Raw genomic sequence first — 26,891 nt, 5'->3', positions numbered from 1 at the left:
TCACAGGTTGTGCACTGCACAACCCTGGGGTGACATCTGCCCTGGAGAGCAGTGAACAACTTCTACAGACATCTAAGGGCCACCCTGGGGCTCTCCCTTCCTCCTTCTGTTTCCATACACTTTAGATTTAATCCCTTAAGCCATGCCAGTGGGAACAGCCTGGGATTGGAGGGTTTAAACTACAAGCAATATGCATGCTGAGAATATTCTCAAATAGCAGTCCTGACATGGCAGCACCCCAGAGCCCTTCCAATGAAGTAATGGGAACAGGTGCACAAGTCCATATGCATTGACTTGCATTTTTCCGTTTCTCTCTCTTCCTTCCTCCAGAGGCCTCCCTGGATTTACTGCATGTATTATAGTATCCACAGGGGTTTTTCCTCATATGGATTGTGAATACTTGAGGGCAAAAACTCTTGCCTCATTCTTCTTGTCTTCCTCTTGTCAGTATATAAACTGGGACTCAATACACATTCCTTGTTTGGATGGATGGATGGATGGATGGATGGATGGATGGATGGATGGATGGTTGAGTGGATGGTCGGTCAGATGGTTGGGTGGATGGATGAGTGGGTGGGTGGATGGAGGTGGATGGATGGAGAGGTGAATGAGTGGGTGGATGCATGGGTGAGTGGTTGGATGAATGGATCAATGAATGGTTGAATGGATGGATGGTTGAATAGATGAATGGATGGTTGAATAGATGAATGGATGGTTGGATGGATGAACAGTTGGATGGATGGGTGAATGGGTGGATGGATGGGTGGATGGATGGATGGATGGACAGACGAGCAGATGTGTGGAGAGGTGGACAGATGGGTAGATGGGTGGGTGAATGGATGGGCAGATGGTCAGATGGCTAGCTGGGTGGATGAAGGGACCAGGTGAGAGGCTTCTCACAGCACACATGCAGTCATCACTTTCAGTACTTACCATGTCTCTCATCATCTGATTTCAGCGTCTCCCTCCCCAACAAGGCGTTGTGCTCTGTGAGGGCAGGTCTTGGTCTGCCTCTCTCACCACTTTGCCCAGAGCACTAAGCTCAGGGCCTGGAGCACTGTGAGTGCTCAGAAAGTGTTTGTCAAAGAATAGACTTGGATGGGGGAAGGAGGATGAGAGTAAACCAAGTTTTCATTATTTCAGAAAACACAAATGAACAGACATGGCCTATGTATTAAGATTACATGAGGCCAGGCACAGCGGCTCATGGCTGTAACCCCAGCACTTTGGGAGGCTGAGGCGGGAGAATCACCTGAGGTCAGGAGTTCGAGACCAGCTTGACCAACATGGTGAAACCCAGTCTCTACTAAAAATACAAAAATTAGCCGGGCGTGGTGGCAGAAGCCTGTAATCCCAACTACTCGGGAGGCTGAGGCAGGAGAAGCGCTTGAACCTGGCAGGCAGAGGTTGTAGTGAGCCAAGATCATGCCATTGCACTCCAGCCTTGGCAACAAGAGCAAGACTTTGTCTCAAAAAAAAAAAAAAATTACATGAAAACTGTAGATGAAGTTTGAAAGACAGGGTTTTTAAATATATGTCAACGACTTTATCTGAAATCCAAAGAGCCACACAGTCATGGGGCTCAGCAGCTGGTTTTACTGAGTATGTCATGCTCTTCCAAGAAAGGCAAGTGAAAGCTCCTCAGCTGACTTCAGAATAGCTTATAACAGGTTATATGAAAAACCCAGGAGGATGGGTAGTGGAGGAACCACCAACCCGAGGACGTGGTGTCTATGTTTACTGGAGAGGGACAGATCAAGCCCCACAAGAAAAGGCAGCCACTCCCAGAGTGCCCAGTGGAACGGTGGCCGTGGGGCTGTGCCTACTCTCGGGCAAGCGACACTCCCACCACGCCGACTGGTGGATATGACTTGGGAAGAACCAGAGATGCGTTCCTGGCCTCCCCAGAGTGCCCAGCATAGCACTGGTCCTCGGTGGATGCTCAGTGAGCCTGTGATGGACCATCCCAAATGGAGCATCCAGCACAAGCAGCCACATTTCAGTGTCTTGTGTGATTGATTCTACTTGATCGGAATCTGTGATCCACACGTATTACCCACTGTCATTCGTTACTGACTCTGAGAATATCCAGTAAATCAAAATACTCCTTTCCCCAAATGTTCTGTATGAATGACAATTATATTCAACAAAATTAGTCTTGTCGATTGGAAGCTAAGGCCATGTTATAATTCTAAGTTCATGGAGGAAAAACACTCTACTTTCAGGCGTGAGCTATCTAATACAACTCCAATTTATTTCAAATATAGTACAGAGCATTATCTCTTAGGATGATATAATGGAGAAAAGTCTAGACTAAAATACTGAGATTTTTAGAACCATTTTCTTGCTAATTCATTCTGTGACCTCAATTAAGTAACTCATCAGCTCCTCTGGTTTCTCATTGTGTAACGGGTAAATCACACCTCCCACTGGGGTTGGATTATATGAAAAAACGGCTGTGAAAATGCTTAGAAAAATGTGAAGAGTGATGTGTGCATATGTTATTTCTACTTATTAAAAAGGTTGTCACATTAATAGAGTGCCTTTTGAGCCACTGTTGTGTAAATAAAAGCAATACCTTGGTACACAGGAGAAAAGTCAAAGAGCCTAAACATCCACTAAAAATAACATTGGCAGTATATTTCTAAGACTGACCTATTTTTAAAGGAGCGTCAGGAGCACTGTCGGGTCTCTCTGAGAATGTGAAATATTCTATATTTGCCAAAGGGGTGATGGACGCCAAGCAAGAGCAAGCCTGGGAGGGTTCGGTGGACTGGTGTGGAGGGTCGCAGGTCTGGGGGTCCAGGCTATGGGGGTTGCCTGGGTGGTGGTGGAGCCAGAGCACCCCCAGCACTGCCCCCGTCTCCCATAGCCCCTTCATCTGCCTGTGGGCTGTGGCTCCTCTAGGACCTATAGGATGGCCTGCCTCTTGTGGGCAGGTGGTGGCTGCTATCATCCCCTCTGGGTTCACCCAGGCGCTGGCAGAGCACATCCATCAGAGCAGACCCCTGTTAAGGCTTGAAGAGTTAAGAACCGAGGGATGGGTGGAGGTGCAGAGAGACACTGGGGATCCCAGGGGAGCCTGCCAGGGAAGCTCCGAGGTTCTGGAGGCAGGTTGACTCACCGCAACCTGTGTGGAGAAAGAGGTCCCCTGGGTCAGCTTGCATGCAGGAAAGGTAAAGTTAATACAGAAAACCCCAGGAGGATGGGTAGTGGAGGAACCACCAACCCGAGGACATGGCATCTATGTTTACTGGAGAGGGACAGATCAAGCCCCACATGAAAAGGCAGCCACTCCCAGAGTGCCCAGTGGAACGGTGGCCGTGGGGCTGTGCCTGCTCTCGGGTGAGTGATGTTCCCACCACGCGGACTGGTGGGGGTGGCTGGTGCAGATACCTGAACCGGACGAGCACACCTGGGGCCCCTGCACCTTTGCACCATCCATGGAGAACCCACTAGGACACTGGGAACATCTCTGAGTGGGGCTGCCTAAGGGTCAACCTGGTGGGGGTGGGCAGGTTGGCTGATGGTTTTCAAAGAGCAGATGTCTGCAGGAACTTTAGAACTAGTGAGACAGTTCTCACTTCAAGAGACAGGAGCTCCAGGAAAACAAAGGAAGATGAGAGGCCAATTTTCCCTTGGATATTTTAATTTCGAGGAGGGGAACATTCAGCATGACCTTGGCACCAACCCACCAGATTTCCTTAGAAAGCTAGCAGGACAAGTGTTGGCCTCATCGCCGGGATTCACATCTTAAATATTAAGTAAAAGGCACTGACATTTCCTCGTAACTCTATCTAGGGAGGTGACTGGCCTCTAGCACTGGCCTCATCTATGCTGTAAGGGTTCTGAGACTCCAGAATAATGCGCACGTTAGTTACCGGGAGTCCTGGCAGGAGAGAGGAGTAAGATAAAGCTAACACAAGCATCCCCCTTGCATGGGCAGAATCACATCCACAAGCGGGTGGCGTTTTCTCTGAGGAAGTTGCCCAGCAAACGCAGCATGGAGGTTGCCTTTTGGAAATGTGTGCTGTAGTCTGGGCTTTGCTGTGTGATCTGGGAGGATTTGCTTGAGTTCTCTGGGCCCTATTTCCTCATTTTAAGATTGGAGCCAGTGTCTACTACACTTTGCTGAGTTGTTTCAAAAATCTGTTATCTCAAGAAAATAAGGACCTGAGCACAGGGAAGATGGGCTTGCCTGGGGAAACTGTCAGCCTGACAAAAAGGGAGCAGGCTGGTACTGACAGTGTCCCCTGCCCAGGATGGGAGGCAATGGGCTTGGTGAGGAGGGGGTCTTCATGGCCCAAATCCCATGGACCCCAAACCAAAGGCCAAAAGCTACCATGCTGAGGAAGCTTTACTGATTTTTCACTATTAGAGTGTAAAGTTTAACTGAAACTTCACTGCTGTTCCCTGCCCCTCTGGGATCCTCAGAGGTGGCTGACGACCCAGACCACAGCTGAGCAGCAGCGCCTGGCTCCCTGGAAGTTTCCTTCCCTGTAACCACAACAGTTTCTGCCTCTAACTGGGACACCTGGTGCCTCTACTGCAAGAATTAAGAATTATGGATTCCCTTGCACAGCTGCTAAAATACAAATTCTCCAGGTCACTGATAAAGCGGAAAGGCAAGGGGCATTGTTCTAAGGGTCCATCAGTCATGTGAACACTAGCCTAAGAGAGGCTCTAAGCTTGGCAGCTAAGAGAGCTGACCCTGGTGCCAAACGGAAATCCCATGCAGCCCAGCTCCACCACCTCCCAGCCACACGACCTGGGACATCTATCCCTTCCTGCCCTGGATTTCTAACTATAACACAGGATGCTAATAACAGCACAACCTCACAGGGATGTTGGGAGACAACAGACATTGTCAGTACCACACTGCACCTTCTTCGTTGGGCAGGCAGCTTCTCCAGCCAAGCCCGTCTTCCTGTGCTCAGGCCCTTATTTTCTTTCTTTTTTTTTTCTTGAGACAGAGTCTCGCTGTGTCACCCAGGCTGAAGTGCAGTGGCACAATCTCGGCTCACTGCAAGCTCCACCTCCTGGGTTCACGTCATTCTCCTGCCTCAGCCTTCCGAGTGGCTGGGACTACAGGCACCTGCCACCATGCCTGGCTAATTTTTTGTATTTTTAGTAGAGAACAGGGTTTCACCGTGTTAGCCAGGATGGTCTTGATCTCCTGACCTCGTGATCCACCCGCCTCAGCCTCCCAAAGTGCTGGGATTACAGGCGTGAGCCACCGTACCCAGCCCCTTAAACAGATTTTGGAAACAACACAGCAAAGTGTAGTAGACACTGGCTCCAATCTTAAAATGAGGAAATGGGGCCCAGAGAACTCAAGCAAATCCTGCCAGGTCACCAGCAAAGCCTAGACTACAGCACACATTTCCAAAAGGCAACCTCCATGCTGCATTTGCTGGGCAACTTCCTCAGAGAAAACGCCACCCGCTTGTGGATGTGATTCTGCCCATGCGAGGGGGATGCTTGTGTTAGCTTTATCTTACTCCTCTCTCCTGCCAGGACTCCCGGTAACTAACGTGCGCATTATTCTGGAGTCTCAGAACCCTTACAGCATAGATGAGGCCAGTGCTAGAGGCCAGTCACCTCCCTAGATAGAGTTACGAGGAAATGTCAGTGCCTTTTACTTAATATTTAAGATGTGAATCCCGGCGATGAGGCCAACACTTGTCCTGCTAGCTCTCTAAGGAAATCTGGTGGGTTGGTGCCAAAGACATGCTGAATGTCCCCCTCCTGGAAATTAAAACATTCAAGGGAAAATTGACCTCTCGTCTTTCCTTGTTCTCCTGTTGGCTTAGATGGCGGGCAGTTGATATGGTGTGGATCTGTGTCCCCACCCAAATTTCATGTTGAATGTGATCCCCCTGTTGAAGGTGGGGCCTGATAGGAGGTGGTTGGATCATGGGATGGATCCTTCAAAAATGGTTTAGCACCATCCCCTTGGTGCTGTCTCATGATAGAGTTCGCATAAGATCTGGTTGATTAAACATCTGTAGCACCTGCCCTGACCCCTTCCTCCTGCTCCAGCCATGGGAGAGGTGCCTGCTTCCCCCTGGCCTTCCGCCATGATTGTAAGTTTCCTGAGGCCTCCCAGGAAGCCGATGCCGCCATGCTTGCCGTACAGCATTTGTAGTCAGCAGTCTCACACGCTGCCAGATAAGCCTCGTGAGTGCTTCTCTTCTTCTTTTATTATTATTTATTTATTTTTGAGGCAGGGTCTCCCTCTGGAGTGCAGTGGGGCAGTCTCAGCTCACTGTAACCTCCACCTCTTGAGCACTAGCGATCCTCCTAGCTCAGCCTCTGAGCAGCTGGGACCTCAGGCATGTGCCACCACACCCAGCTTATTTTTGCATTTTTTTGTAGAGGTGGAGTCTTTCTGTCTTACCAAGGCTGGTCTCAAACTCCTAGGCTTAAGCGATCCTCCTGCCTTGGCCTCCCAAAGTGCTAGGATTACAGCCATGTTCTTTTTTTAGAAAAATCTCAAAATTTGGCCTGGTACGGTGGCTCATGCCTGTAATCCCAGCACTTTGGGAGGCCGAGGCAGGTGGATAGCCTGAGGTCGGGAGTTCAAGACCAGCCTGACCAACATGGAGAAACCCTGTCTCTACTAAAAATACACAATTAGCCGGGCGTGGTGGCGCATGCCTATAATTCCAGCTACTCGGGAGGCTGAGGCAGCAGAATCGCTTTAACCCGGGAGGCGGAGGTTGCGGTGAGCTGAGATCACGCCACTGCACTCCAGCCTGGGCAACAAGAGCAAAACTCCATCTCAAAAAATAAAAAAAAATCTGAAAATCTTTACAGAAGTCATAGTCTTGGCATTTCCCACTGAAGGTTTATACCAATGATACTGCCCTCCATAAGGCTTGTCATTCATTTGTGGTGAACTATGTGCAAGCCCAGGAGAAACAAAAGTCCACAGGAGCAGATCAGAGAAGCATCTTTAGCCTCCAAAGGACATATACAAGTTGGGGCTGTGGGCCTGAGTAGCAAGGTGTGGGGGATCCACTGTGGCATCCACACCACATGTGACAATCCCTGCGAGTGCCAGGTTTCAGGGACACTCGGCTGAGGACGATCATTAGGATCCATCAGTGATCGAGGGCGTCGGACCCCATAGCGGGGTCTCTTGGGCATCTTCCCATTTGAATGTCACACCCTCTACACGGCCGGGACTGTTACCATGATTTCTTTTACAAATGATGAAACCGAGGCACCGAGAGGCTCAGGACCTTGCTTAGGCGGCCCAGAGAGTGGGTGGCAGAGACGGGATTTGTGGTAGGCCCCCGGGTCCTGCAGTCACCCACATAGCACTGCCACTGGTATCACGGAGCCAGTCCAGTGGGTGTGTGAAGTGACTGAACCTTCTCCAGTCTGCCTGTAGTTTCCCCTGTGTGCCTGCTTGTGGTTGCTTTCTCAGAAGGGAGGCTGGCTCCAGTCTGCCTGTAGTTTCCCCTCTGTGCCTGCTTGTGGCTGCTTTCTCAGAAGGGAGGCTGCACGCCCCATAAAGGGCCACAAAACACAGACACATACACAAATTTACCCTTGGCCGAATCCTGCTCTGCCGTCCCCATCACCGTGGGTGGCCGAGGCAGGACACGCATATCAGACGCCCCCACTCTGCACCCACCTTCCTGTCAGCCTGCGCCTCCTATTCGTAGAACCCCTGGTAGCTGAAGTTGTCGGACTGGATTTTAAAGTTGTATCTCCCATTCATTCTCCGGTAGTGCACGATCAGAAGGGTGGCTGCCCCCGCTACCAGCGCAAAGATGGCCACCACAGCGAGGACCACATAACCCGCGTCCAGGCCTGCTTCTGCACGTGGAGGCTCACCTGGGGGAGGAGGCAGGCACAGGTGAGAGATCTGCCCAAACAGGAGGAAGGCGATGGAGCAAGCCCTCTACCCGGATCTGGGGCTGATGGATCTGAAGCACGGGGAGTGCAAGGCCCATGTGTGCACCCGTGTGCCTGTGGGTTACCAAAGGCGAGGCAGGTGTCCAAGCCCAGGACAGCATTGCAGTAAGGACAGCGCAGCCTGGTGAGGCCTGGGCCACAAGGGTGGGACTGCGCAGGACCAGCAGGTCCTCCTGGTGGGAAGGGGCGAGCCCAGTCAGATTCCCTGCATGGAGACATAGGCTGGGCCTACACAGGCTCCACAGCACAGAGGAGTGAGCCGTCCCCAGACCCAGGGGAACAATTAAAAGATAGAGAGTGTTTTCTGGGCGTGGTGGCTGACGCCTGTAATCTCAGCACTTTGAGAGGCCCAGGTGAGCAGATCACAAAGTCAAGAGATTGAGACCATCCTGGCCAACATGGTGAAACCCGTCTCTACTAAAAATACAAAAATTAGCTGGGCGTGGTGGCGCAAGCCTGTAATCCCAGCTACTTGGGAGGCTGAGGCTGAAGAATAGCTTGAACCCGGGAGGCGGAGGTTATAGTGAGCTGAGATCATGCCACTTCAGTCCAGCCTGGCAACAGAGTGAAACTCCGTCTAAAACAAAAAGAAAGAAAAGAAGAAAGAAAAGAAAAGAAAAGAAAAGAAAAGAAAAGAGAGAGAGAGAGAGAGAGAGAGAGAGAAAGAAAGAAAGAAAGAAAGAAAGAAAGAAAGAAAGAAAGAAAGAAAGAAAGAAAGAAAGAAAGAAAGAAAGAAAGAAAGAAAGAAAGAAAGAGAATGTGGACCCTAAAAGACATGAAAACAGGGATTCAAACAGCTACTTGCACACCCATGTTCACAGTACCAGCCCAAGGGTGGCAACAACCCAAGTGTCCGCCAGCTGGTGAATGAATCAACACACTGTGGCCCCACCGTGCAATGGAACGTGACCCAGCCGTGAAAGGAGTAAAGCGCTGACCCGCAGCAACATAAATGAACCTTGAAGACATCACGCTGAGTGAAAGAAGTCAGGCCCCAGAGGTACCTATAACATGACCCTGTTCATAGGAACTACCCAGAACCAGAGAGAAAGCAAATGAGTGACTTTCGGGGACGGGCAGAAGGCGGATGGGGAGGGACTCGTGAGTATGAAGTTGTGTTTAGGGTGAGGAAAATGTTTAGAAACGACAGGGAGTTGATGGCTATACAACCCTGTCAATGCACTAAACATCACTGAGTGGTTTACTTTAACACAGTTAGCTTGAGGTTATGTGAATGTCATCTCAGTTTAATTTTTTAAAAACTGTGCTGCCTGAGAACGATGCCAGCTGCCTGCTGGCTCTCTGGCCGGCCCCCATCAGCCCAGGGGCAGACGTGACCCTCCGCCCACCGTGTGTGGGTGTAACTTGTTGTCAAGGGCATCTATAGCCAGGTCACAGCTACATCCTGCACCACGCAGTCCCCTCCGTCTCGGGGTGTTCATCCCCATGTATCAGGAAGGTCTGCTTTGGAAAGAGCCTTTCAATGCAATCAGGAGCATTTGAGATCCCGTTTTCATTCCCTGTACTGATTTCCGGGCAGTCTGCCCAGAGTGGACGCTGCTGTGGGTCCCCCAGGGAACTGCATGGGGGTGTCACCATCAGCAAAGCTGTCCAACAATGGCACTGGGGGATCCCTGGGGTGCTGAACATAAGCCAGCTAGAACCACACCCCTCCTCTTCTAGAGAGAGGGACAGGGAACACCTCCCCCGCTCCAGCCAAAGTGACTCCAACCTCCCCAAGCAACTGAGGCCCCCAGATCCTGGCCCGCCACTTCTCCAGACAACTCCTAAATCACGATGGCCACTAAATCCAGCCCCCAGGGGCTCTATAGTGGACCTTCCTCCTGTGCCTCCAGAGACGGGCCACCTTGCCAGTACCAGGAGTGGGGGGTGCCGCCCTGAGGATGCTGTAGAGAAAGACCAAGGAGACCCGCTTCTCCTGGCCACTTGCAGCCTGGAATGGCCCCAGACTCTCAGCCCCAGGAAAGACCCATCCCTGTTCATTCTCCACCTCTCCAGCTAGGTTTCTGTGACCTGCAGCTGCATGCTTCGAACTGAACCACTAGCTAAGGGCTGGCCACAGGAGGTCCGCAGGCCAGTGCTGCCTACTGACTGACACCAAAGTCCAGGAATGGTTACTCCCCATGGCCAGATTAGCTAGAAGTGGAAAGCAAGCCCTGGGAACTGTGGATGGTAATTTCCCACAGTCACTGGCAAGGCATCTGGCCAAACAGGGCATCTCGCTGTTCAGGGAGGCTCTAGGCATGTGGCGTGAGTTGCATATGTGTCATAACCGTTGGACCACACGCCAGTCTATGATGCAGGGAGATGTGAATGATGGCGGAGACTCAGCAATGGCTGCTTTTGTAAAGGGGGATATAGCCCAGTGAGGGAAAGGGAAGATGGCATGTGGGGCTTAAAACCTAGATGATGGTTTGATGGGTGCAGCAAACCACCGTGGCACATGTATACCTATGTAACAACCTGCACGTTCTGCACATGTACCCCAGAACTTAAAAAATAAAAAATTGCCGGGCGCGGTGGCTCATGCCTATAATCCCAGAACTTTGGGAGGCCGAGGCGGGCAGATCACAAAGTCAGGAGATTGAGACTATCCTGGCCAACATGGTAAAACCCCCATCTCTACTAAAAAAATACAAACAAACAAAAAAATTAGTCAGATGTGGTGGCGCATGCCTGTAGTCCCAGCTACTCAGGAGGCTGAGGCAGGAGAATTGCTTGAACCCGGGAGGCAGAGGCTGCAGTGAGCCGAGATCATGCCATTGCACTCCAGCCTGGGCAACAGAGCGAGACTCTGTCTCAAAAATAAATAATTAATTTTAAAAATTTAAAAAGAACCTGGGTGCAGAGGAAACAGGGTTCTTCCAGGGGTTTGAGTCCCAGCTCAGCCACCGGCTGGGGTCCTCAATCTCCTCACTACTGAGTGGCCTCAGTAATTGCCCCAGGCCCCTCCCTGGACACTATCCTCGAGCTTTCTTGGCCTTTTAGCACAGGGACACGCTCATGAATATGAAATAACTAGGCCAGCTAGGAAAGGCCATGGAAGGTTTCCAAACACTGAATATGCAAAAATTATGATGCTGATATACTATTTGTTGGTAGTAGACATTCAGGGAAGATGCCCAAAGGGATTCTTCCTTAAATTGTCAATACACAGGGTTGTCTGTGTGTTGAATTATGAACCCCTCACCCCCTGCAAAAACAGATATGTTGACATTTTGGGAGGCCGAGGCAGGTGGATCATGAGGTCAAGAGATTGAGACCATCCTGGCCAACATGGTGAAACCCCATCTCTACTGAAAATACAAAAATTAGCTTGGCGTGGTGGCCCACACCTGTAGCCCCAGCTAGTCTGGAGGCTGAGGCAGGAGAATCGCTTAAACCCGGGAGGCAGAGGTTGCAGTGAGCCAAGATCACGCCACTGCACTCCAGCCTGATGACAGAGCGAGACTCTGTCTCAAAGAAAAAAAAAAGACAAAACAAAAAACATATATGTTGAAATCCTAACCCCAGTACTGTGGGCCATGGCCTTATTTGGAAATGGAATTGTTGCAGATTCAAGTAGTTAAGATAAAGCCACACTGAGGTAGAAAGGCCCCTAATCCAACATGACTGGCGTCTTTACAAAAAGAAGGCCATGCGCAGACGGAGGCAGAGACTGGAGGGAGGCAGCTGCAAGCCAAGGTCCACCAAAGATTGGGCACATCCAGCAGAAATGAGGTAGGGGCAAGGGAGGACTCGGCCTTACAATGTTCTGAGGGACTGGGGCTTTGCCAGCACCTTGATTTTGGACGTCTGGCCTCCAGAACTAGGAGAGAACAGATTTCTGTTGTTTAAGCCACCCAGGCTGCGGGACTTTGTTATGGTGGTGCCAGGACATTGTGAGAGTGATGTGAGGGCTGGGGTGGAGGGAAACCTCAAAATGAAGCCAGCCCAGTCCCCAGGGGACAGAGAGAGGATAGCAGGTTATGAATAGCCTGGGTCTACACTTGCAGGCTCAGCTCATGCGGGCACCAACTGTGGGAGCTTAGGCACATTCCCTAAAACCTCTGAGTTCTTCTCATTTCTTCCCTGAAGTGGAGGTGATGGTGATGGCAGGGACAGAGCATGGGAGCTCAGAGGCCGTAGATAGTGGTGAGGTCCTGAGGAACCTGTCTGCCAGCCTCCTCTCACCTCTGCAGTCTCCAACAGTGTTTCTGTTAATATACACTATTAAAATGTAGCGAAGTCCCCACCAACTGGGAGATTCCATGTGTCTAAATGATTCTGCTGTATATTTGTATGATAATCATAGATCAAGCAAAAGCTACTAACACAATGAGAAAGAATGTTGAACAACATGAATATCTACAGTCCTTGTTCTTGAGCCTGAGCAATTACACCCCTATTACATTCAGTACTTCCTGCCTTGGTTATGCCAGTGTAGTGCTCTACTGGTTACAAGTGAAAAGTAGCACTTAATCAATAACTTCTACCGGCCAGGCTCTTTATGAAGTAGGAATTATTATTATTCCCTTTTCACAGATGAGGAAAATAAGGCACAATTCACATGCAGCATGCACAAAGCCACAAAATTGTTAAGTGTCAGAGCCAAGCTGTGAATCCAGGGAGTCTAGTTTCTGAATCCAGGGAGTCTAGTTTCAACCTCACAAATCTTAGCCTCACAAAGGATTCTTAGTTACTGTTAGACACTCACAACAACCTTATGAGGTAGGCAGGGCATGTTGCAAAGAAAAATCAGAGTGTCTGAAACATAGTAGATGAATGAATTCATGAATAAGTAGATGGATGGATGAGTGAGTGGATGGATTAATAGACAGATGGATGGATGATGGACGATGGATGGATAAATGGATGGATGGATGAATGAAGGATGATAGAAGGGTAGATGATAGATGGATGAATGGATAATGATAGATAGATGGACGACAGATGGATAGATGGATGATAGTTGAATGAATGGATGGATGGATGATAGATGGGTGGATTAATGAATAAGTGGATGGATGGATGGTCAATGGATAGATCGATTGATGGATGGATGATAGCTGAGTGGATGGATGGATGATAGATGAATGAATGGGTGGATGGATGGATGACTAATGGATCGATGGATGGATGGATGATAGATGAATGGATGGATGAATGGATGGATGGATGGATGGATGATAGATGAATGCATGATAGATGAATGGACGGTAGATGGATAGATGAATGAATGGGTATATGCATGGATGGATGGATGGATGGATGGATGGATGGATGGATAGATGGATAAATGATAAATGGAAAGATGAGCAGATAGATGTATGGGTGGATGATGGATGAACCACATAGCTCATAAGTGTCAGAGCCTATAATCAAACTCAGGTGTCCCAACTCCAAGTGTAGTGCTTTTCTTCCCTAGTTACGACATTCCCTACAATATCAATGAATGAAGGAGGAAGTTTAATTTCTATTCATGAAATAACACATTATCTATTAATGAGAATGCATTTCACACATATGCTATTTCTTATAGGGTTAAAGAAATAGGTTGACCCGTTCTTCCCAGCAATTTAAGAAAATGAAGAGTGTGGAAAAGCAGGTTGTCTTAGCACCTTGACCAACAGTCACCTGATGACCAGCTCAGGGGCCTGGGACACAACTCTAGAGATTCTGAGAGTGTAGGCCTGGGGTGTGGCCTGGGACCTGTGTCTACTTTTTCAGTTTCCCAAATGCTTTGAATGAGAACCAGCAGTTGAGTCACTGGCCAAGACTTCCCTCCTCCTGTTCCCCAGCTTCATGGCCAAGACCTGAGCAGCATTCAGATTCCAGTTCACACCCTGCATCCAAACCTCAGAAGTTCTCATACAGGGCGAGAAGGGAGAAGGTCATCAAGATTAGGGAAAAAAACAACAAAAAAGGAAAACCAACTAGGATTAGGCTAAGCAGCAAGAAAGAGAAAAAATCAAAATAGCAGTGGCTTGAAGCACGTGGAAGTTTCTTTCTTTCTGTAATAAAAATGGGGGCCAGGCCAGGCACAGTGACTCACACCTGTAATCCCAGCACTTTGGGAGGCCGAGACGGGCGGATCACAAGGTCAGGAGATCGAGACCATCCTGGCTAACACGGTGAAACCCCGTCTCTACTAAAGATACAAAAAATTAGCCGGGTGTGGTGGCGGGCGCCCGTAGTCCCTGCTACTTGAGAGTCTGAGGCAGGAGAATGGCGTGAACCCAGGAGGCAGAGCTTGCAGTGAGCTGAGATTGTGCCACTGCACTCCAGCTTGGGTGACAAAGCGAAACTCTGTCTCAGAAAAAAAAAATGGGGGGTCAGAACCCAGGCCTGCCTTGGCCACTTGCCCACAGTGTCCTGGGGAAGCTGGATTCCTCCAAGGACTGGGCCCCATGGCCCTAAAGAAGAAAGAGGCAGAGGATAAGCACAGACGTCTTTTAAGGAGGGTGCACCGGTAAAAGTTGTCACATGAGTTTCCCACTTAGATCTCATTGGCCAGAACTTACTCACATGGCCGCACTTAGCTGCCAGGAGGTCGGAATTACAGTTTTTATTCCTGGCAGCCATGTACCAGCAAAAGCTGGGGTTGCTATTCCTATGAAAGGGGAGGAGAACAGATACTATGGGACAACTAGTGGTTTCTCTCTTAATACCCAAAGCACACAATTTCCCCCAAACCAATGTGTTTTTTTCAAAATAAGATGATGGACCATACAGAAAATAAAATGTTTTTCTGGAAAATTGATGTGGAGTTTTGAAAATACATGCAATGTAATTGGCTGATGGAGGTTTTAAACTGAGGAGGAACAGACATGCCATTTTTTGCATCTTTTGAATAAAATAGCTTTTTGTTGTGCACGCATTTGTGCACACGCGCACACACACACACGTTGACATGGTCTGATTATAGCTTGCGTTCTTATCTCTTAACAACTGGGTATCATTTACCCAGTGTCAGAAAACTTCACTAGCTTGATATTATGCAGCTCAAAACATTTCATTATGTAACTTTGTGCCTGGCCTCTTGAAGTCTCAGTCTTTCCATCTGTAGCATGGGTACAGTAATAGCTTGTGCTCCTAGGGTTGCTGAGAGGATCATATTACATTCTGCATGTGAGGAACTTAGCACCAGGCTGACACATAGCAGTTCTCAGTGAATAGTAACTATTAGTATTTCTATTATTATAAGCCTCCTTAGAAGTCTCTCAAGAGTTCTGCATTTCAAAACAGTTGCTTTTTTGTTCACATGCTGGTGAAAAGGAATTGGTTGCGTCTTTTCTTTTGTTGTCTAGACCAAGTCATCAACTCACCTTCAGACCTGACGAGGGGTCCCCAGGACATCTGGTGTGTGGCAGAGGTTTCACTATTTTGCAGCAACCGAAAGTTATTGCAATTCTGGTTTTTTCCAGGGAGAGAAACATCAAATTAATTGAATAACACTTATGAGAAAGGAGCTACTATCAAGGATGCTAACGTGATACATGCGATTTTATCCTGCTAGAAGTTGCAAGGCAAGGGGGCTAAGTTTAGACAGAGGAGTGGGAGACCCGGTGAGACCAGGGTGGTGGGTCCTGGTGCAACAAGAGGCAGGCCCAGGTGTCAGCGGGGAAGGAGGTGAGGTCTGCAAGAGCAGCAGGCTGGAGGAGACCCCTTGAGCTGCTTTTGGTTCCTAGAGCTACTTCCTTGGGTCCCTTGAGGACTGTGTCTTGGTCACAGCCCTAGGAGTCCCTCTGTGTTCTCCAAAGGCTGCTGCAGCCATTTGCTCCCCTCTACACCTTTGCCTTACAAAAAAGACTGCCTGGCTCAGTGACATGGTAGGATCTGCTCACTAGATGCCTGAGATGGGCTGCAACATGTCCTCCAAAAAGGTATGGAAGTCCTAAATCCCAACACATGTGCATGTGACCTTATTTGGAAACAGATAATCAAGCTGAGGTCATCAGGGTGGGCCCTAATCCACTATGGCTCGTGTCCCTATGTAAAGGGGAAATTTGGACACAGACATAGATGTGTACTGAGGGAAGGTGATGCAAAGAGACAGGGCAAATGCCATCTACCAGCTAAGGAATGCCTGAGGCCACCAGAAGCTGGGAGAGAAGCCTGGGACAGATCCTTTCTTTAGAACTCTCAGAGGGAACCAGCCAGCTGACACCTCCATCTTGGACATCCTGCTTCCAGAAACAAGACAACATGTTTCCACTGTTTAAACCACTCAGTTTGTGGTACGTTCCTATAGCAACCTGGAAAGCTCATACCCTATCCATCCTAAAGGAGCTTGAAAAAACAGTGTGCCACTCCTCTTGTAAGGAATCCTCTTGTAAAGAACTTGAGAGCCAGCTGCTCCCTGCAGAGACCAAGCCTGGCAGTGGCCGTCCGTGCACCAGTCATCTCTGAGGCTCCGATGGAACCAGGGACAGGCTCCTCGTGTGTGGCCCTCAGCCTGCTGTCATTAGGACCTGAGGTTCCTTCTGTCCCATTGCTCAGGAAGATCTACCGTCTGAGCAAAACGGACATGAACAGAATCAGCTTTCCTTGTGTTGCTTCTCTATCCACGTCCCACAGAGGCTCAGAGCTTGGTCACCCAGGAAAACAGCCGCGTTCTGCGACACGTACTCAGATGAGCGCAGGAACAAGCACTCCCTCCGAGGAGAGAGAAGCATTCGGTCACTGAGCAAAAAGCAGTGTGCACCCTAAGCCGTCCACTGCCTCGGACGACAGGTGATCAACACGTGGGAACCACATGTACTTGTCTGTGATATAAAGCACAGCTTTCAGACCTCAGGATTACAAAGCCTATTTCAAATTCGAAAGTCTAAGGAAACGGGAATGTAAAATTAGCCCTGCCTGAATGTTGAAGAAAGGAAAGGGGAAAAAAACTTCATTAAATAACAGAGTGGCTGATATTTAGTATGTTCCATCAATGTGGTTAAAAATAATATTTAAAAAACATTTTTACACCTAAAAATCACCTTAGAAGCACTAGGTATCATGGCAAGGCAGTGCCAATGTGACAGCCGGTGGAACATTATGGCCTCAAGGAGGAACTTAGCTCAGCCACTGAGAAATGGGAAATGCCCACCAGTTCACATGAGTCCGCCGTGCAAAGGCTGCCTGCTGTGGAAATACCATTTCAGACTCCGAGTCTGCAGGACAGGCACAGCGACTCTTCCCAGAGGTCGGCCCTGAGCCACTCGAGCCCCAGGCTTCTATTAACAGAGCCTTGCATTGAAACAATAAGCAATGTGAATCCAACCAAACGTTTAGAAAACCAAAAACACACTTACGATTTTGCACGTGGCCCCGGGGGATTCCATGCAGATGCGGAGTTTGCAGTGCAGGTAGACAATGGAGTTGTTGATAAAGGAAAAGATCCTCAGCTTGAACTGAGCCTTGCTGGAGTTGCCATTCTCAATCACGTTGGTGTATGTGTTGGGCAATGGGCAGCTGAGAAGAGAGGAAAAGGGACTCCTTGCTTGTCAGCGAGCCTCGCTGTCCTTGTTCTCAGATAAGGTTACTCACAACTACATCTGACAACACTCACAGACCCCACAGGCTCCATGGGAGTCTAGGACTGGCCACCTCATTTATTCCCCAAAACCTAGTCCATGACAGCACTTGCCTGAAAATCCTGCAGAGTCCAGAGCCGGCCACACAGCCAGGCCAGGCAACGGCAGTGCCTGCTTGAGCCTACGTGTTCTTAATGAAGCCCCAGGTATTGCTGGATGGGGGTGCCTGCACTCCTGAGCCCTACCTGTTGTTAATGAAGCTGAAGGTGACCGGGTCCCGGGCGTTGCTGGACGGGGTTGCCCAGCACTCCGTCAGGACCACCTTGAGGTTGCTTTTCTGCCTGTAGAGCCCCACTTCGATCTTGACGTCGTCACTGGCAGACACGCTATAATTCTGAGGTATGGGAGAGTCCCCAATGAACAACTGCATTTCAGTAACAAAATTTCCAGCGCCGTGGAGGTCCTCAGTGATGGTGTAAACCCTGCAAGAGGAAGCAGCTTGCAGGAGGTGGGTTTCAGGAGGTGCATTATCGTGGCCCCTCTCGTTCCCACTTCTCCCCCAAAACACAGCTCCAGAGGAGAGTGCAAATGAACGAGAAGACCCCCCACCGCCAATGAGAGCACACGGAGGCCATTTGTTCAGGACTGGCTGGTCCAGGGGTTGTCTCCCTCACTTGTGTTGGTGGAGACTCAGTGGCAGGTGCAGGGGCCACCTAGCATAGGAATAGTGGTGTCTGGTGGAGGCTGTGGGTGGGGGCCTGCCGGTGGCTCACTGGAAGTGGGGCCATCCCATGGGGTTGGCCAGGGGACGTATTTGGCCTCGTCTGGCTGGCCCTGAGTGGGAAGTGGGAACAAAGGTTGGGGAGCAGCCCAGCCACACCCATTTGTATATTCCATCTCAAGGAAGGGTCCTTAAGTGGTTGCAACCCTAAAGAACCCTGAAAGCGCAGGTGCTCTAGAGGCACGGGGCTGTGGGGCAGCGGGGGCATTTCTCCCTCACCCCCACTCCGGGGTGAAGCCGGAGGACGTCAGCAGATCATTCTGGAAGGCACAGTAGATGGGGCTCAGGATCTTCAGGTGGTGGATGATGCCCTCCGGGGACAGGTCGCTCCTCAGCGTGGTCCTCACCACGGTGTTCGTCACGTTCTGAGCATAAGGTGGGGTGTGAGGAGCTCCCAGGCCCCAGCCGGCCCCCCATGCCCTGCTGTCAGCCACGGCTCTAGGTGCTGGGGGGACTGGGGATGGGGATTCTTCTCTAGAGCTTCTCCCCAGGAGCATCGAGACTCTGGCGATTCTGCCAACCATAAATCACCCAAGAGAGCCTAAGGGCTCGGCCTCTGCCCATTCCCTGTGGACCAGAGGAGGCAGAACCTGAACCTGTGTGGATTCCATGGCCGTTGCACAAATAAGACTTTCTGGGAAACTTAGTTTTTGACAAGTGTCAAAAACCGTCAAGAGTTCCTGTGGATTCCAGGGCCTGGGTGACTCATCAGAGACAAATTTCCCTTTTCTTTCAACATGCCCCAAACCCTGCTGCATTAATAATCAAGCCAAGCATTAGTCTAGCTCAGAAAAACACAGAGGGAGCTGCCGACTGCAGGCTCCGCCCGGGGCCCCAGCCCTGGGAGGCGCTGCCTCCCCACTAGAGCTGCTGGTGTGTGGGTGGTGCTCTGAGCACCACGCAGGGTGTCCTGCACCCTCAGCCCTTCCACTTGGCCCCACAGCCCTGCAAGAGCCCCGCATAGGCTCGAGGATGCCACAGTGGCCCGCTCATGTGCACCTCTCACCCCAGACCTCCCTCACCACGGAAGCTGCCAGAAGCCACAGGAGCCACTGATCACTGCCCATCCCCCTTGCAGACATTCCCCCCTGCTGCCATCGCCTGGCCTCCAGGTGGCTGTCTAAGAATCTCTGAGGGAGTAAACTAATTCTGGGCAGTTCTCCTTAAGTCGTGCAGTTTGAGGGGTTGAGGGATGAGGAAGGTTTTGTAGCTGTTGAAACAGTGCAGGTCACTCCTTCAGCCCAGGGAGGGTCCGAAGAGCTCCCGAGGGAGCGGAGTGAGCTCAGCAGAGTGAGCTGTGCCTCTCAGGCAAGCTTGTGCTCTGTAATGTCCTCGTACACGTCCACGTGAATCCCTCAGCTTCCTGGCCACCCTCAATCCCTGCTCCAGGCTCCAAGCAGGCTCCACACCATGGAAACACCTTATGTCCCCACCTCCCCACCTCATCCCTCAGCCTCTGGGGCTTTCTGGCCTCTGCTCCCCAGGGCTAGCTCCTTACTCAGCCCCGAGGTCCACGTCCCAGCCTCCCGCTCAGGATGTTCACCTGGTTCCCACCTTGTTGACTCCCAGAGATTGACACCCCATGCCAGGACTCTGGGTTTCATCTGCCAGCTTTACCCCACCCAGGGCCAGAGGCCACCGTGTCCCCACTAGGGAGTGTGTCCAGAGCCCCAACCAGAAGCAGCATCCCCTCAAGGTTTCTCAAGAGGCAGAGCCACAGGGATGGGGCTGCTTCTCAGTGCAGGGCGACTTTGACCCTGAACTCCCATGGACCCTGCTGAGCACCCAGGGCTCAGCCACAGATTGTGGATGATGATGCCTGACCCAGGGGTTCGCTAAGGGACTAAATGTCGTCATGCACGTAGAACTCCCAGTCAAGCAGGTCCACGGCAGTTTCAGGGCACCACACCTCCCAATCCCTTTTTTTTTTTCAGAATGCAATGCCTTGGACTGTTCAAAGGCCCTGAGGGACAGAAGCCCAGGGCCCAGAGTTCCTGCCAACGACCAGGAACCACCATTCCTGCCTAGCTCTCAATGAGGACAATGTCTCCGTTAGGAGAGCCTTCTGGCCCTAGCTCCTGGGCCAGCCAGACACTGCTCCCTGCTCAGCCCCATCCACAGCCTCACCTTTCACACTAGGCCTCATACCCCACCCTGCCCACGAGTCCACCCTTCCATCCCTGCCCACCTGGCCAGAACCACTCGGGCAGACTCTTAACTCTGCCATGGTTTCCAGCCTCCCTCATCTGGCTATCCTGGCATGGCCCTTGGATACACTCATGGCTCTCTCACTCACCCTTGGAACGACTCTGGCCTTCTTTCTAGGTCGAGCTCCTTCCCAGAAGGCCACTTCCCCAACCCAGAGCCGGCACGGGCTCCCTCTGAAGCCGCCGGCCCTTCCATGCAGCTTCCCTGATCAACCCTGCACGCCCAGGCCCATGCAGCCCAGGCCCCTGTGCCCAGTACTGGGCTGAGCTGATGGAAGGTGCTGGCTCTCCCCTCCTTTTGTCCCCCCAGCAGGGCCCTGAATATGAAGCCTTTGTGTTCCATGTGGCCAAGTGGGGTTGGGGATGAACGAGGGCACGCGTGGGAGCATTCGCCGTGACACAGAGGCACCCTGGGAAGAAGCGGGACCTGAAGCCAGGTCGGCCGCCTCGTGGGTGCCACACACTAGAGGCTCAGAGTAGACCCAGGACCCACTGGCCCAGAGTCACCTGCAAGGGGAGATGCCAGAGCTCATCTATGCACATGGAGGTGCGAAGGTCTCAGGCCAAGAAAACCTGCTTTCCCTACCTGGGCTCCCTCTGTCCTGGGAGCCCTGCAGCCCGTCCAGGACCCTGAAATAGAGAGTGTTTGCTAGGAACACAGTCCCTCCAACAGGGGAGTTCTGACTAATGCCACCCAATGCCCCCCAAACACACACCCATACATACACACTCACACACATGGACAAACACATCCACACATGCTCAACTCATGCACACATGCACATACACACATTCTCACATTCACACACTCACACATTCATACATGCATGCACAGCCACATGCACATAAGCATGCGATACACATGCGCGCACACACGCACGTACATTTACAAGCACAGCCATGCATACATACACATTTGCACACAGAGATTCACACATGTACACACATTCACATACATGCACACCCCCACATACACAGACATATTCAGACACATGCAGACATGCACAGATGTATACTCGCACACACACACTTTCACACACACAGTCTCATATCCACACACAACTCCTTGACTTTCCTGCCTCTTCCTATCCCACTGCCTCTCCATTGTGTCTGTGCAGGGAGGAGTTTTAAGCCCCGACTCTGGAGCCTGCCCCAGCACTTGGCACCAGAGTCCCTCCTGGGTGGACTCACAGCTCCCTTCCGATTCTGGGGTGCAGGCTGGTCCCTGGTTGAGAACTCAACCCTGTCCTGATCCCCCTTGCTGGGTTCCCCTAGGGGTGTAGAGTCTTGCCTGGCCCTCCCCTATAGAGGCCCATGTGACCTAAAGCCCCCTGCACCCTGGCGTGCATCCTGAGCCTGGCTCTCCTGGCCTTACGCTCTGCATGACGGTCCCGCACTCGCTCCAGCCGGCCTCCAGGAGCACGTGTGTGCCATTGCTGTGGCTCACGTTGCAGGAGGGGTGGCTCAGGTACAGCGAGGACTCGGGGATGGATTCCTGCTGCAGGAAGCGCTTCTGGATGGCGACAACCACCTTCTCGATCTCACAGAGCACCCTGACTGCTCCAGTCAGGTTCAGCCGCCAGGGCAGGCCTTGTGGGGTGGGGCTGGTGTCTTGAACAAAGGCAGCCTTGGTCCCTGCTGTGGTGAGAGGCCTCTCTGGGCTGGTGGCCCAGGTTTCGTTGCCATGAGAGTCACCTGCAAGGCACAAGGAGGAAAAGGCAAAGAGTGGCTCTGTGTTTGGGGTTGGCATGGAGGGGCAGCGGTAAGGAGCAGACTGGAGCTGCCCTGCACTCTGCAGCAGCCACACCTGGGAACCGCATGTTCCAGCCACAACTACACGTGTGCGCACACACACATGCACACACGCACATGCACACACATGCACACACACGCACGCAATTCACACACATGCACACACATGCTCACGCATGCACACACATGCATGTACACACATATGTGCACACATGCACAGACACACACACACATGCACACACATGCACGTGTTGCATATCTCCATCAGCTCACGGAGCCAGGCTCACCATGGGCCCCCGAGGGCCAAGGACCGAGGGACCTGATGCCGGGGATGTGCCAAGCCAGTGGACACAGGGTGAGTCATCTGCTCTCAGAGCCCTGAGTCTATTCTCTAAGATGGGGTAATGATGCCTCCTCTTGAGGCCCTTGTGCCCAAATTTCCCACTCCAGCTCCCTTCTTGCCCCCAGAGCAGGTTCAGTTTCAATGCCTAGTAGAACAAGGGGGCCCAGAAAGGTTTCCGATCCACCCACCCGTTCTCGGGGTGCTCCCTTCCTGGTCTATATGAAAGCAGACCCCAGACACAGCTCCGCACGTGCCCTGCACCCTCCTTCAGCAGTGGCTCTATCATCTGTGGGCCTGGTTTGTGCCTTCTTTTATCTCAGAGTGGGGCTCGCCCAGCCCCAGCACCCTGCAGCTCTACCCAGCTCACTCCTGTCTCCAGGCTGTAGTCCAAACCATTGCTGAGGCCTTCAGTTGGCTGCTGCCTCACCCGCCTCCCTGGGCAGCCTGCTTCCTGCTCTCTGCCACCCATCTCCTGCAGGTACCTGCTTGTGAGATCATGCCCGTCAGCAGCTCTGTTCTCATCATAGCACCCACCCACCATGCCCTGCCCTCCCTGCTGGGTGCCGTCTTAGCTATCCGTTAAGACCAGCTTCAAGACACCACTTCCAGGAAGTCCTCCCCGGCCACACTCACTGGACTGAAGCAACTTAGCCTCCTCTGTGCTTCCTGATTCTACCTCAAGCAGGACACGTTCTACAGCCCCCCGGATACTGCCCTCACTAGTATAAACGTCCACCTCCCTTTACTTGACGCAGATTCCTGGATAACAGTGGTCATCTTGGGGTCAGCGCTAAATCCACTAAGACCCTGTTTTACAGGAAAAGAGCTGGATAGAAAGAGTGGCCAAGAGGAAACCTTCCCCTTGTGTCATATGTCCCACGGCTGCGTGTTTCACAAGACGGTCGCTCAGCATCTGCATGTTCACACCTCGTGTGTGTGTATTTTCTCTTCATGGATATCAGAGCTAGCTCTCGGAGAGATAAGGCACTGCCCAGAAGCCTGGACACGTATGAAAGAATGGGAAGGAACATGCACACGCATGTACACACACATACACATACATCACACACACACACGTGCACCTACATCACACACAGGAAACCTCCCCAGGACACAGAAATATGACCTCATAGGGACAAGAAGCCCTTTGCACGTGAATGTCCTTTAAAAAAAACTGATTATGAGCTAGTATTCCAGAAAAAGAAACTCTGATATCATTACCTTCGCAGGGTCTCCCAGAATATTCCACAGGGAAATCGGGGGCTCCTCTCTCACAGCTACAAGTGAAAGACCCGAGCGTGTTTCGACAGGATGTCCCAGGCACACAGTCGTCCTCCTTCCTTTCACACTCGTCGTAATCTGCCAATATTTAGAAGACAAAACAGAAGAACATCCCTGGGGGCTTGCGGGCTCACAGAAGCCTCAGGGGAGGGGGCATCTCACAGACAAGGCTGGAAACTCCAGCCAGAGCAGACTGCGGTGAAGCTGGCCAGTTCTGGAGAGTACGGGAGGCTTCCTGCCGGTGGTGCTGGGAATGGCTAGGGAGGTCTGCAGGGGCTGTTCTGGAAAGAGGAGTCTGGCCCAGAGCTGGGATGGAGATCTGGGCAGAGGAGGGCCAACCCTTCAGTTCCCAGGAGTGACCAGGAGATGCACAGGCCCTCAGACCCACCTCGGTCCAGCCCAAGGGACCCAGGCCACAAGCCCAACCGTGGGCAGAAGGCCCTCAGGCCATTTGCCTTTCACCATGACACTCGGTTGATTATTGACAGCAAAACAGGTTTACTGCAGAACATGGACAAGTACCAGAAAAGCATGACCAGGGGCATGTTGGCATGTGGACATATTTCCTTCCGGCCTTTTAAAATGCAGGCATGCTCTGAGAGCATAGCTTGCTGCTGCCACCACCTACCTCCATGCAAATACACAAACCTCGATTCTCATCATTGCACAACAGCCCAGGGCAGGGACACCTGGTAACTTAGCACCTTCTCTGTAACTGGATGATTGGGACTTCCAACTCTTTTGCTTTTAAAGTAACACTGAAGATGAACATCTTTGTATGTAAACTATGGTCCAAAGTGAGATCAAATTGGGATATTTTAGAATCTGATATTTCAGAATCAAGGTGGATGGCCACTTTGAAAGCGCTTGATTTATATCACCAAACTGGTTTCCAGGAAGCGTGAGCAAATCCTCCTGCCACCAGCAATCTGTGCAAACACCTGCCTCACTACACTTTCACCCGTATTCATGTCAGCAGGAAAAAGACCATTTTTTGCAATTTGATGGGCAAAAAGTGCAACGCGTTTTCATGGGGATGTCTTGGGTTGCCACACCTTTGTTAATCATTCTTATTTCTTTTTTTATACCTTGTCTGTGTAGATCTCTTGTGCATTTATCCATCAGGTTCTTAATATTTATCATCTATTTGTATGATCTCTCTATATATTTGGGATACTAACACTTCATCAAATTATTGAATGTTTTTTGTTTACTTTGCTTTAAAATGGTGCCTTTATTTTGATTTATCTCTGCATGTAGTCAGTATCTCATCCTTTTCCTCTGAAAATCATATTTTCTTTGAGAAGTCCTTCTTATTCTAAAATTCAAAAAACTAACATTAATCTTCAATTTTTAAAAGGTCTTTGGTTTCTGATACATGTGACTATAAGCCATTCATCATCTATTTTCAAGTGTGATAGGAGAAAAGAATCTAAATTGTCTTTTTCTCCCTGCTTTTCTCGTTAATTATTTTTACTGGGATCTCCTTGGGAACTGTGCTTGGGAGAGGGTCTGGTTGCAGAGAGGGATGTGTCTGCCCTCAGCCCATGGAAACAAGCAGCAGGGAAGCAGTAGACCCCAAAAGAAAGCAGCACCCCTGGGCATCTGCAGGTTTACCTGAAGATGTTTTCAACACTTCAATCTTTACAAAATTATCATCACAATAAGAGGGACAGAGAGGGTCCTGTCTATTTCACATCTTCATCTAATTCCGGGGGAAGGAGGACTACATGGGCACAACACAACATCTTTCAAAAGCGAAAGGTAGTGGCTGCGTTCTGGCTGCCTCTGGTTCCGGAACACGGGAGAAGCTCAGGCCCAGCCTCTCATACCCTGTATGAAGGTGTCGCCTCTGATCACCTCCAGCAGAGGCGTGGTCTGGAAGGCGGTGAGGAATGCAGCTGACACCTCCTGGACATCCACATCTGCGATTATCAGCAAGTGAAACTCCACCACGACACTGCCATTGGTGACGCCGACGACTTCCATCCTGACCCCACCGGCGTCCACGTGCTGATGCAGGATGGCTGGCAGGGAGCCCCGCACCTGTGAGGAAAGAGGCCATGTGAGGAGGTCCCCATGCTGAGAGGAAACAGATGCCCGTCTCGAGGCGGTTCCTCCTGCCAGTCTGCCCAGCAGCAGGGCTGGCCCATAGCACAGAGGTAAAAGCCACAGGTTGGTTCTGGGCCCCTTTCCTGTCTGCCATGTTTTCAAGCCCAGCACAAATGCCTGGGAGTGTCTGTGATATGAGAACAGCCCTTGTTTCCCCCCAAACCAGCAATCAGCTTCAGAAAGATGCCTGTGGCCGGGCGCGGTGGCTCAAGCCTGTATTCCCAGCACTTTGGGAGGCCGAGACGGGCGGATCATGAGGTCAGGAGATCGAGACCATCCTGGCTAACACGGTGAAACCCCGTCTCTACCAAAAAATACAAAAAACTAGCCGGGCGAGGTGGTGGCGCCTGTAGTCCCAGCTACTCGGGAGGCTGAGGCAGGAGAATGGCGGGAACCCGGGAGGCGGAGCTTGCAGTGAGCTGAGATCTGGCCACTGCACTCCAGCCTGGGTGACAGAGCAAGACTCCGTCTCAAAAAAAAAAAAAAAAAAAAAAAAGAAAGATGCCTGTGGGGTAAGTATGGGACTTGGGGCACAGGCAGAGACCCTACCTCAAGGGGCTTAAAAATTGCCTGGGGCTCACAAGGGCTTCTAGAACCTAATACTCCTGGTTTGCAGCCACCGAGGGCAGGAGGCTGAGTGTGGGGTCATGGGGAGGGACACCACTCCCCAATGCCTTCTCTGGAACAGCCATTTTGCTGCTGACACTGCAGAGCATGTCCCCTTTCATTCTCCCTCCCTGCCTGTCCCCAGACTCTTCCTGTGAGCATTTCCAACATCCCCATTAGGACAGGGGGTTCCTGCCCCCAAATGCCCCACTTTCTACTCTGTCTCTTTGGACAGAGTCACACATCACACACTATATGATTCCACACTAACCCATCATGGTCAAAACACCTGAGGCAGGAGAACGGCGTGAACCCGGGAGGCGGAGTTTACAGTGAGCAGAGATCGCTCCACTGCA

The 26,891-nt window shown here is 51.1% G+C and overlaps 1 protein-coding gene across 1 annotated transcript in view; it reads right to left on the bottom strand.

The window, feature by feature from the left end:
- Window positions 1-2,695: 2,695 nt before the first annotated feature.
- The window catches only part of UMODL1 (uromodulin like 1), a 66,435-nt gene continuing 42,239 nt past the window's right edge, over window positions 2,696-26,891 (bottom strand). The window contains exons 14-22 of the mRNA XM_030915156.1: window positions 25,650-25,863; window positions 23,758-23,895; window positions 21,817-22,136; window positions 18,454-18,599; window positions 17,699-17,935; window positions 17,232-17,391; window positions 15,258-15,342; window positions 7,646-7,848; window positions 2,696-3,130 (exon numbers count right to left, since the gene is read on the bottom strand). Coding sequence (XP_030771016.1) covers window positions 7,667-7,848; window positions 15,258-15,342; window positions 17,232-17,391; window positions 17,699-17,935; window positions 18,454-18,599; window positions 21,817-22,136; window positions 23,758-23,895; window positions 25,650-25,863 — 1,482 coding nt within the window. The 3' untranslated portion in view covers window positions 2,696-3,130; window positions 7,646-7,666. The remainder of the gene's footprint in view (window positions 3,131-7,645; window positions 7,849-15,257; window positions 15,343-17,231; window positions 17,392-17,698; window positions 17,936-18,453; window positions 18,600-21,816; window positions 22,137-23,757; window positions 23,896-25,649; window positions 25,864-26,891) is intronic.

The sequence above is a fragment of the Rhinopithecus roxellana genome, chromosome 13, assembly GCF_007565055.1.
Source record: "Rhinopithecus roxellana isolate Shanxi Qingling chromosome 13, ASM756505v1, whole genome shotgun sequence".
Taxonomy (NCBI): Eukaryota; Metazoa; Chordata; class Mammalia; order Primates; family Cercopithecidae; genus Rhinopithecus; species Rhinopithecus roxellana.
Note: the sequence above shows the minus strand (reverse complement) of the source record. Positions and strands in the feature narration are given on the sequence as shown.